The sequence below is a fragment of the Acomys minous genome (genome assembly GCF_964271855.1).
Source record: "Acomys minous genome assembly, chromosome: 12".
Classification (NCBI taxonomy): Eukaryota; Metazoa; Chordata; class Mammalia; order Rodentia; family Muridae; genus Acomys; species Acomys minous.
This window is the reverse complement of record NC_140493.1, coordinates 75149260-75161007: the sequence shown is the minus strand read 5'-3', so window position 1 is coordinate 75161007 and position 11748 is coordinate 75149260. Positions and strand designations below refer to the sequence as shown.

Here is an 11748-nt window from a genome sequence, read left to right as displayed (position 1 = left end):
GCATGTCTCCAGTGTCACTGCCTCAGAATGCTTAGTTTTTGAACAAGATGTTTGTCAATCTTTGCCATTTCAGTCATTGTCATTTTTTCACAGGATTCCAAAAACAAAAAACAAAACAAAACAAAACAAAACAAAAAAACCAGTCTGGGGGCACAGGGCTGGTAGGACACACAGACCTCAGCCACAAATCGTGGCAGCCGCATCTGGAAGGCAACATCTCTGAGCCCTGGAGCTCCCATATGAAGACTGGGTTGTGAGAGCAGCTATGGAGGTGCCGCAGGCAAAGTGAGCAAGGCAGGATTAGATAGGACTGGAGTCCCAGCCTCCAGCCGGGGCCTGTGCCAGATGCCTTTGGAAGAACACTTGCATCATTCCGTGGGCAGAGGCTCTGTTAACCCAGTGTGCCCAAGATTACACAGAAGTCCAGCAGGGAGGCAGAATGGCAGGCGTTAGGGATTGGCAATCTGGATTAAAATGCAGGGGGAGCGGCTGGGGGTTGGGGTGAAGGTGAATGGTAGATTGCTTGCCTAACATGTACAAAGGTCTTGGGTTTTATTCCTAGCACCATGAAAAAGCAAATGGATAAAATTGAGTGATGGAGCCCGTGGCCAGTACTCCCTACAACCCTCCAGGATGAGGAGTGGAGCCTGTGGGACTGAAAGCTGAGCTCTGACCCAGCCAGTGACTCTGACAACTGAGACTTCAGAGAAGTTCTCGTGGGCAGCTGAGCTCACCTCAGAGCTCGGTTGTCCAGCTCTGTTGACAGAATTTCTCTAGGGACAAGCCAAAGCTGACAGACACCTAGTGGGAGTGTCTTTCCTTGGACCCCTTGGTGCACTGTGCATAAGAAATATTGGGAAATGAGTTGTGGGTTGGGTCATGTCCCAGTCTGTCCTACCTACTCTCCCCGATGGAGGGAGAGGACTTTCCCAAAGCTCATGGGCCTGTCCCCTCAAATAAAGGTGGCCTTCATGGTTTTAATGGGCACATGACAGTGATTGCTCCCATTTCCTGCCCCTATGATCCTGCTCTGCAGCTTGGAAATACTCGAGTCGTTATCTCCATCCTACGCAAAAGAGGACTCTGTGTTCTTGCCTCTGGGGGGGCTGTGGGCATCTGCAGTACCTCAGCATCCAGAGGGATCCATTCCCATCCACCTGTTTTCTCTCTGCCCACAGCCAGTCTCTGCAGACATGAACACAAGGCCATAACTTAGGAGAGGGCCTGAGTGGCCAGGCTACTATTTGAGCTCCATCACTGGGCCCTTGTGGTCTTGTCTTAGCCTCAGGCTCCTCATCTGTGCTGTGATGAGGTTCAGTCAGCTCTTCTTAGGACTCCGGAAGAAATGAGGACCCAGCTTATATCCAGAGTGGGTGGGGCCTTGGGGACCCCTTGAGTGTACAGGGACTTTGCAAGGTGATGCCTATGATGCAGAGTCCACACTAGCATCCAATTCCCAAGACACCCAGGAGACCCTGATGTCCTGGGCATTGCTGGGTCTTTTCCATGGGGAGTAGAGGAATCTATGTGTCCAGGGTTCAGGAGCAGCCCCATCAGGACTCTTTGTCCTTTATCTTTCCCAGAAAGGGAAGGATGTGGGTGGAGACCCGCAGCATGGCTGTTCACAGCACTGGTCCCAACTTCAGGTCTTAGGAAGGGCAAGGGTGATGCCTTAGGCAGGACATGGGGTTAGGATTCTTCCCTTCCCTGGGGACCCAGAGAGCAAGTGGATGCCAAGCTGGAGAAGGTAGAAGTGTCACCCCGGCTACCCTGGATCCAGAATACTCAGGCATCTAACAGGTTTCAAGCACCGTTGTTTGACCAAAGCTTCCCAACTGGTCATGTCGTGAGTTGAACTTCCAGGGCAAGAGCGGCCATGTAGGCTAATCTCTCTCCCTGGCCCCAACTATTTCTTAGGAGGAAATTGAGGTCCAGTGAGAAGTGAGTTGTCCAAAGTCTTGGAAGATTCCCAGTTCTCTCCTACTCCTTTTTTCCCTTCTTCTCTAGAGACCAGTCCTCTAAACATCCCTGCTGGATGCTTCCAGGATCCCTTCACGGCCTTTCTCTCCCATCCTCATCCTTTAACCTGTGCCTCCAAGTCTACGCATGAACGAAGGCATGCCTTGTCTTGAGCAAGCCATGAATGACAGTCAGAGAGGATGAAGGAGCCTTGTAAATAGAGTCTTGTGTAACCCCACTCTGGCCTCCTCCCTACTCATTTTTAGAGCCCGCCTCCACATTGGTGCCCTGACCTCACTGCTCCCATTTTCATTGAGAACTCTGCTAGGCACTTGCCTTCAACGCCACACCAAGCCTCTAAGCAGGGTGTATTCACAGCTCCATTTACAGATGAGCTCAGAGCTTAAGCAACCCCTAGACCTGTAAGTACTATTTAGAGGAGCCTGGGCTGGCAGCCTACAGGTTGGCCCACAACCCACTCAAACCACTACCTACCACGGCAGATCCCCACCCTCTTCCCCTTTGGGCACACCCTACTCGCATCCTTCCAGGTCCAGGTAAAGTATCAAGTTGCTCTACCTAAGGGATCCTCCACCTCTAGACCCACACTAATGACAGCCTTGCCCAGCTGTTGCTTTGTGGGTGCTTTTTACTCTAAGTCTGGCCCTGGTGGGCAGATCTGAGCTACAACCCTTTCTCTTTCCTCAGTGACCAGGCAGGAATTGTTGAATGGTAGGCACTTGGAATATGTGTGCAGAGACAACAGAGGAACACCCCACTAAACCATGGCTGTCACAGGAACTCCACATGTGATATGTTGCCCACACAGAAATTGCAAGGTCTCCAACAATGGAGCACTGTATAAACAGGTATAGGTTTGGAACCTAGCTCCTTATTAGGGTTCCACAGCTGGCCACCCATGTAACTCCTGCCTGTCCACTAAGGTTTGAATCCTGTGTGGGTACAAAGTCCATTCTTCTCACCTCCAGTGGTTGCTGTATTCCACATGTAGTAAGACCATGGCCGAAAGAGGTCTGACTAGCATAGTAAGACTCCTGCCCCTTGGGTGCTCTTGGGTACGGTGGGCTATGGAGCCCCAGGGAATCACAACGGCATGAAGAACCTGCAGTGGCTGGCTCTCTGTGGGAGCTTGGGGTGGCACGGCCTGTGGGGAGTTGGTCATGTGAAGCCAGGGGCAAGTTCTGAGCAGGAAGAACAGAAAACCTGGGCATCTGAAGACTAGAACGTCAGTTGCCGAGGCCATCACTTTACACTTTGTAAATGATGCCAAGACATTTGTACTTCGCCCTGAGCACAGCAGGCTGGGTTTTCAGGCTCAGAAGCACATGAAAGAACTGACGATGCCCACTATTGTGACAACCTCGGGGCATCTCTCTGCTGCCTGTTGTAGTGAGAGACACTTCTGCATCCTTTGTCCTGTCACCGAGCAGTAGACAGGAAAAGTCTTCTGTAAAGACCCAAGCAGCTAAAAACCACAGGGACAGGAAGCAAAGAAGACGGGGCTTGGGATTCTGCAGTGTGTGGGTGCTGGGCCCCCTTACTGTGAATGGATGGACATAGCCTTACCTGAGGCAACCATGCCTGGGACATATATCAAGGACACAGAAGGACATTGTGCCCATGTCATCAAGGGCACAGGCTAGTAGAAAAGGAGACTGGGAATTGGAGCCCTGTTTCAGAGATGGTGACACTTCACCATGGGCCCTTCAGAACAGTGCCTGATCTGGTTTAGGGGTGAATCCATTGAATTCTGCAAGCCGGGAGTCCCATGAAAGTCACTTGGTCCCCCTAATACCTGCCATGTGCTCAGGAGAGTTTCCAGTGATGCAGTGTTCCATTCATTTAATCTCCTTTCCCATCTCAGGGAGCCCGCCCAACAACCCAAACTTAGGCTAAGGATTAGGAAGTTTATTTTGACAGCAATGCAGAGAGTTGTACTAGGTCAAGGGAGTCTATGATCAGGTCTAGAGGGACCTTTGACCTATAACTAGATATCATGTGGCAGGCAGAGCTGGAGATCCCTTAGAGAACGCCAGCTCCTGCTGGTCTGCTGGTGAGCTGAGTGCCACCTGGTCCCCATTCTCTCTCATTGGGTACCTAGCGAATGAAAGGTGCGTGGCAAAGAAACTTAACTAGAAGTGACAACGAGGTTTGCGGGTGTGAAATATAACAATGCTTACCTGAGATCACTTCTTGTTCATTAATCCATCATAGGTCATTCTCTTCCTGCTTGCTCAGTTCCACAGAGAGTTTATTGATTTATTACTTGGTCCTGGCCCCTGGGCCCAAACAGCCATGCTGGGGTACATGACATTGCTGTGTAACATGACATTGCTGGACGATAAAATCCTACCTTTGGCTACTTCCTTCCAGGTGCTGGGGCGGGGGGGGGGGGGGCGGTGGCCTGAAAGGGAAGGCATGACAAAGTACGGATGAGTTCCTCTTTTCTGTTTGGGTATTAGCTGTGGCTACAAGGGGGTGCGGGGGGGGGGCATGGAAGATGGGAATCGAGTTGGGACGGTCCCAGGAAGAGGGTAAGAACCAGGTATTTCCTGGCAGCTGTGTGGCCCCTTTTTCATTGCCATAGTTTAAAGGGTCTACTGTTGCGTTTGGCCACTTCACATACCCGCATCTCCTCTCTCTTGAAGACCTGAAGGGCCAGAGGACACCAGCCTCCAAAGACAAAGGTATAGCAGAGAGGCAGCAACAGGGCGGTGGTTCTAATGACTTTGTGGGTGACAGGACATAGTAGGAGGCTGACTGGTATTGGTCTAGCTGTGTAGAGATGGTGAGCTGAACACCCAGGGCTCAAGTCCCTATACCCCACTCCGCCCTCATTCTCAATATAGCACGGAGCCCAAGACTTTCCTCATCTCGAAAGTCACCCGCCCACCCTTTCTACTGTGAAGATTTTATCTTCTGGGGCTTTGACAATCACCTGGAGTTTTCTTCTCACATGTGCAGGCACTTGTGTTGTTTTTATTCCGACTCTGGAACGGAGCCAAGAGATTTCCAGTTTTGAAAGAGCTCCCCCAGGAATGTCAAGAATCATCATTGCCAAAGGTCTTGAAAGGCGTATTCAACTCAGACCTGCCACGCTAGCGTGGAGGGGAGCCCCACGAAAGGGATGTAGGAAGATAAGTACATCAAATTGCCATCCCCACAAAGGGGGCTTCCAAGGAGGCTGAGATCTGCCTGCCAGCCTTGGCAGGTGACTTTTATGGGGGGAAGGGTGTTTGAAATGAGCAGATTGGACACACAGAGAGCTGGCTAGGAGGGTAGTACAGGTAGATGTTACAGTAAGAATGAAATACTAAAGATGGAGACAGGAAAGCCTATGGCAGAAGGAGCCACTGATGCTTGGCCATTTGGGATGTAAAAGGAAGAGCTGTAACTATCTAGCGGGCTATATGATGCTCAATTGGCAACGGGCAAATGCTGACGATTTTTCAGTTATATAGTAAAAGATCAAAGTAGCCTAGCCGACCCCCTGTGTATAGGTCCCGCGATGCCAATGTATAGGTTTGGCTCAGCTGTTTTTCTTGAGGGCCTACTATGAGCTGCCTGTCCCAAGTACCACACACCACACACGCTGTTTTCATCTGGCTGAACAACCCCACCTCCAGTTCTACCCCCTGCTCTGGCTCTCTTCCTGTGACTCCGTGAAGTGTGTCCCTTCATACTTAGCTTTTACAGACTCCTTCCTCTGCCTAACATGTTGTCTGCACAGCAGCCTGCAGGACATGGTGCTTACAGAACATTGTCGGGAGAAGGTCCTCTGATGTCCCCAAGATTCTCCCGTGCTCTCCACATGAGATATCTATCTTTACTGAGTGCTTGTTGTGCTGAAAGGCTCTCTCTGGTTTGTTTATAGGTTAAGGCAAGATGGCTCAGGTCAGGTTTTACATCCATTGAACATCGTGTTCCCAAGGGTAACCAAGGAAGGACCTGGAATGGAGGAAGCTGTGAAGGGGCTGGGAAGCACAGAGATAAAAATAGTAGCAAATCTGTTGGCCAGGCATTTGGCAGAGATCTTATTTCAATGCGTGCACATGCATGTGTGCGCACGTGTGTGTGTGTGTGTGTGTGTGTGTGTGTGTGTGTGTGAGAGAGAGAGAGAGAGAGAGAGAGAGAGAGAGAGAATGTGTGCGCACGTGTGTGTGTGTGTGTGTGTGTGTGTGTGTGAGAGAGAGAGAGAGAGAGAGAGAGAGAGAGAGAGAGAGAGAGAATGTGTGCGCACGTGTGTGTGTGTGTGTGTGTGTGTGAGAGAGAGAGAGAGAGAGAGAGAGAGAGAGAGAGAGAGAGGGAGAGAGAGAGAATGGAGAATGTGTGAGACAGAGTATGTGTGTGAGAGAGTATATGTATAAGAGTGTGTGTGCGTGAGAGAGAGATAATGTGTTTGAGAGTGTGTGTGTGAGTGTGTGTGAGTGTGTGTGTGAAGGCACACATGCATGTGTCTATGTGCAATGTGGACCACTTTGTTTTATGCGATGAGTTCTCTCACTAGCCTGGAGCTCTCCAACTAGGCTAGGCTAGCCAACCAGCTGGCCCCCAGGCATCACCCTGCCTGCCTCTCCAGCTCTAGCATTACAAGACTCTGCAGGTACCCTTATTTTTTGGGCGGGGTTCTGGGGATCAAACTGGTCCTCACACTTGCATAGCAAGTACTTTGCAGACTGAGCCTTTCCCCCAACTCCTCACTTCATTCTTATCACCCATATTTGAGATATGTACTACTTCCGTTGTGTAGGGATGTGCAGCACAGATAAGTTCGTGCAATCGCCGACTGGCAGAGGTGGGACCCAAACACAAGCTCCCTTCAGCGCAGCTTGAAGCACCTCAGCTCTGTCCTCCAGGGCCAGTAGCTGCTTTGAATGGAATGATGTGGGCTAGACACGCTGCTCACAGGCCACTTCCTCTCTTTCACCTTTCTTGACTTTCCACTCAGCCAGGACAGCTCCCACGTATTTTATCAAGAATGTAAAGATCAGTATCTGCTTCTGCACTTGGGGGAACTTCCCAAGGCCACCGGGCACCCAAACATACCTCGAATGCTACCCAGGAGAGGTGAGAAAAGGAGTTTTCCATGCGGCCATTGGGTATGAGTTCCTTTTCCCTGGGACTCCCACGTCTTCCCCATGGTCTGGGAAAGCACCCTGCCTGAGCTTTCTGATAAAAGCTCAGTACAGGATGAGGCAGGAGAGAGCAGCTCCTGGCTTCACCAGACAGTCAGCAGTTGCTCCAGAGAGCCTTGGGCCAGAAACTCATCACCATGAAACACATCACCATGGTCCTGATGTGCCTGCTGCTGGCTGCGATGTGGCCACAGGATGTGGACAGCAAGAGCAGTGAGTGATGGGATCTTTGTGCTTGGGTCCAGGGAGAGGTGATGGACAGGCAGGTCTTCTGGGCTTGGACTAGAGCTCACTTACACTGCACTGGGTCCATCTCTGCTCCTACCTGGAGGGTAGGAATGGAGGGCACGAGTGGGCTGGGGGTGTTGGGCACAGAGGAAGATTGCGAACCAGAGACACTCATCTTCTGCATTGTGGGGAGCTCAGATCCAAAACCCACTCCTCTGATTCCTTCTCTAATGCCGGAGCTAGGTGGCTGCAGAGACAGACCTGGGCCAGGATCCTCTGGGTGTGGTCCCAAGACCGGCCCTATTCTGGGAGGGACTTTTTCTTTTGAGAGCTGAGCCGGCTTCAGTGTGTGGCAGATGATTTTGATCCTTAACCCTACAGACAGCTGGAAAGGGACTATGGGGTTATTTAAAACAAGCTGGGAGCCCTGAAATCCAAGGAGGGACTAGGTTTGGTTTCCACAGTGTGACAGATGCCAGTCAGGGAGGGGCTGAAGAAAGAGCACAGGAGATAGTAGCCGGAAAGCTATTATGCCTCAAAAAAAAAATGTTTTCTGCCCTGCTAAGATGGAACCCACGTTCCAGGTTGTTCAGAAAACACTGACCGGAGGACAGTAGACCTAAGGGTTTCTGTGAGTAGCGAGACAAGGAGGATTCAGGGTTAGAACAAGGGAGTGTTGAAGGTGGGCTATAGGGAGGGGAGTATACAGAATGGGGGCTATTCGGCCCTAAGGAGGGGAAGACCAAGAGAGGGGATGTGAGAGGTTGTGTGGGTGAGTACACTAGCTGCTTCTTGGGAACATTTCTTTTTCCTTCTGAGCTTGTGTGCGGTTCCTCATCTGGCCCCAGGTCTGTGAACTGTAGTGTCCTGCAAGTAACGGGGTTACAGGTGCCCTAGGGTGCCAATCTAGAGCCCTTGGCTTGAGTTCTAGTGCGGTACAGAGCCATGTACTTGTGATGAGAGTTGGGACGTGAAGGAGGCTGCATACATGGTATATGTGTGCTGAGCCACTGGCCCAGGCTGGCTTGTGGCTAGTGTCCCCGCCATCTGCTGGTTTGTGGGGTGCTTAGATCTGATCCCCCTCTGCCTTCTGACTGTTATCCCCACTCTAGAAAATGAGTGGCTGCTGAGACGTAGCTGCACTGTGACCCTCTGGATAGGGTCTCCATGCCTTCGTCTATCCCAGGAAGGGTTTTGCTTTTCAGTCCTTCTGTGGGAGAGGTCGCGGTATGGATGCTATATGATCTTTTTGTGCCTTTCGTGTAGTGCATGTGTCCTCCTCTTCCTGCTGCTTCAACGGTATGAAGAAAAAGCCTCCTCTGAAGTCGATCCAGTGCTACAAAGAGATCAGCTCCACCTGCCGTGACCCAGCTGTGATGTGAGTGAACTCCCTGACCAGCCTCTAGCTTGGCGAGGGATAATGCCGACAGGAATGAGAATAGTAGACACTAGATGGCGCTGTTCCACAAGAATAGGGACTCTAAACCCAAACAAGGCAAAGTAAGGTGCAGGGCAAGGGTTGGCTGCCAGGGGGAGCACGGGGCTTCCTAGGACCAGGTCCTGTTTTGTTTGCTTGAGCCTCAACGTGCCTATGATTACATCCCATAGCCCCACATTATGCAGCCAGAAAGAAATGCTTAGCAAAAGCGACAGGCAGAGTGGAGAGTTGGCTTCGTGGGTGTAGAGTGTTTTGCCTGCTTAAGTGTGATGATCTGAGTTTATATTCCCAGCCAGCTCAGAGAAAATCCAGCTGGATGGTGTGAGTTTTTAAGTCCAGTGCTGGGCCTGGCAGAGACAGGCGTAGCTGGTGGGCTTGCGGGCTCTGACCCAGCTGAAACAGGTTGAGGATTCAGTGAGGGACCTATGTAAGAAAGATGGACAATTGATGGAGGAAGACTTCATGCCACCAACCCCTGGCTACCACGCAAGTCTGTATACCATGAACACACACACACACACACACACACACACACACACACACATTCTCTTTCTCTCTCTCATACACACGTTCACTTACATACTCTCACACACATACACGCATTCTTTTTCTCTCTCTTACACACACACACACACACACACACATACACTCACACATACACACATTCTCTCTCTCACACACACATACACTCACATATACACACATTGTGTCTCTCGCACACACTTTCTCACACAATACACACATTCACTCTCTCTCTCTCACACACGCACACTCTCACACACATAAACACATACACACATTCTCTCTCACACACATTCATACACTCTCACACAGTACACCTCTCTCTCTCTCTCTCTCTCTCTCTCTCTCTCTCTCACACACACACACACACACACACACACACACACTGAGTCCAGAGCAACGAATGGGTCCCAGGTGGACATACAGACAGTCAAAGCTGGAGCAAGGAGTTGTTCTAGGATGTGGAAGTTTCATCCTAACAACACATCAGGATGTCAGCCAGCTCCTCTGCCCTAGCCCCATAGAAGAAATCCAAGTCTCTAGGGGAAAGGTCCAGGGGTCCCCACTCATAAGCTCCCAAGGTGACACCAGTGTGACACCTTCAGATCTCCTACAATTCCTTCATTTACAGAGGAGGAGAGAGTGGGAGGGAGGGGGCTCCTGGGGTCACAGAAGCAGAGACAAGTGTGGCAGACTCCTAGCGAGTGACTCAGGTGTTTGCCCGTGTCCTCTGCTCACAGATTCAAGATGAAGAAGGGCAGAGAAAGCTGTGCCTTGGAAACAACCTCGTGGGTTCAGGATTACCTGAAGAAGGTAGAACCCTGCCGCCAGAAATGAAGATGGGCTCTACCTTCCCACCCCAGCCCCAGAGACTGCAGCTTCACTCGGTGCCCCCCTCCCGCCCCCCCCCCCCAGCTACCTTCATCCCCCTGCCTGCTGCTGCAGGCTCACGGATCTCAGTCATGTGATAAGCTATATGATGTTACAGTAACTGTTTAAATTATGGAATCTTCAACTCCCTCTGCCTGTGTTTCTTAGACTCCATGGAGATTTTTAAGGTTCAGCCTTGATGGGCACGGGCGGTGGCGGGGGGGGGGGGGGGGAGGCAAGGGGGCAAGGAGGGGCGGGGGATGGAACCCGGGCTGAAGGTTGAGAGGGATTTGGACCTGGTGCCAGGGGACTCATCCCAGGCTATGCTATGGCCTCTCCTCCAGCTTTGGTAGCAGAAGGAACCATAGTAGAACCCAGGGCAGGGTTCACATTGGGATGGGAGTCCTTCTTCCGGCCTGTCCTGCCCAGAGAGCTCGGGAGGGCTAATGATAGCCTATGCTCTGAGGAGGGGAGCTTTGTGTTCATTTGCCTATAAGATGTTTGCCAACCTTGTTTTATAAATGAAGTGGTCGGGGTTGGAGGAGGACACAGGGAATTCCAGGGCCACATTATCCAGGCCAGGGGAAGGCACAGGTGGGGGGTGGGGTGGGCGGCAGGGGGCAGTTAGAAGTATGCAGAGGACCCAGGAGAGAGCCTTTGGGCATAAGTGTGCGGTTCTGAGAGGAAATGAACAGAAGAGGACGGGAGCTAGTGTGAAGCAACGGATTGTGAGCCAGAAAAGTAGGCATCAGAGACACCATTCCAGGCACTCAGAGGAGCCCAAGCCAGGCACATCTTTTGGACATCACACTCACTCCTCTTTGCTCCACTACTCTCCTGACCTTAGAACGCCCTCTAAGGGCCACGAGTTATCCCTGAAGAAAATGCAATTTCTGCAAAACAAAAACAAAACAAAACAACAGCATCAGTGAACAGCAGGGGTCCTCCTGTTGCATCCATCCTCCTTTTAGCCCATTTCCAAACCTCACACTCATAACGCATGCCAGTCCGTAAGTCACAGTGCCCTTCCACCTTTCCTGCAAGAAGACGGTTTAACACTGCTATTTGGATAGAAGCCTACTCAGGTTACAAGGGCCAGGGCCTGGGGTTCATGAGGCCAAGAATAAATTTTCCCTAGACCTTGTTCTTTTTTTTTTTTTCAAATCAGTAGTGCTGAGGGCATAATTTGATGGTGGAACATTTGTTCAGCATGCACAGAGCACAACACCAAAAGTCCAGCTCCATAAAAACACAGGAAAATTAGATTTTCAGTATTCAAAACACAGCCCGAACCACAAATAATTCAAATAATAGTATCGCTGAAGGCATGGCATGCTTTGAATAAAAAACAGTCAAGCCATTCCAGCGTATAGATGGAAGGGCTGAGAGGAGAACAAAACTGCTGCCTCTAATGATCTGGAAGGGTCTAAGTGTGAGCAGAAGAGCGGAGGTCCTGGAGGGCGAGGCCCTGGCTCAGCTGTGGCAACGTCTGGGACCCACCTCTGCTTGCGAGTGGCACAGATCTCTGTGTCTACTGAGCAGAGGACACTGCCGGAAATACGCAGTTAGAGGGAA

General features: G+C 51.0%; 1 protein-coding gene across 1 annotated transcript; it reads left to right on the top strand.

Annotated features, from left to right (window-relative positions):
- The first annotated feature begins 6881 nt into the window (after nt 1–6881).
- Nucleotides 6882–10317, top strand: CCL1 (C-C motif chemokine ligand 1). The gene is made up of 3 exons (XM_084749093.1): nt 6882–7328; nt 8610–8721; nt 10044–10317. The coding sequence occupies exons 1-3, from the start codon at nt 7253–7255 to the stop codon at nt 10138–10140; spliced, it is 285 nt and encodes a 94-aa protein (XP_084605219.1). The 5' UTR covers nt 6882–7252; the 3' UTR covers nt 10141–10317.
- The last annotated feature ends 1431 nt before the right edge of the window (nt 10318–11748 follow it).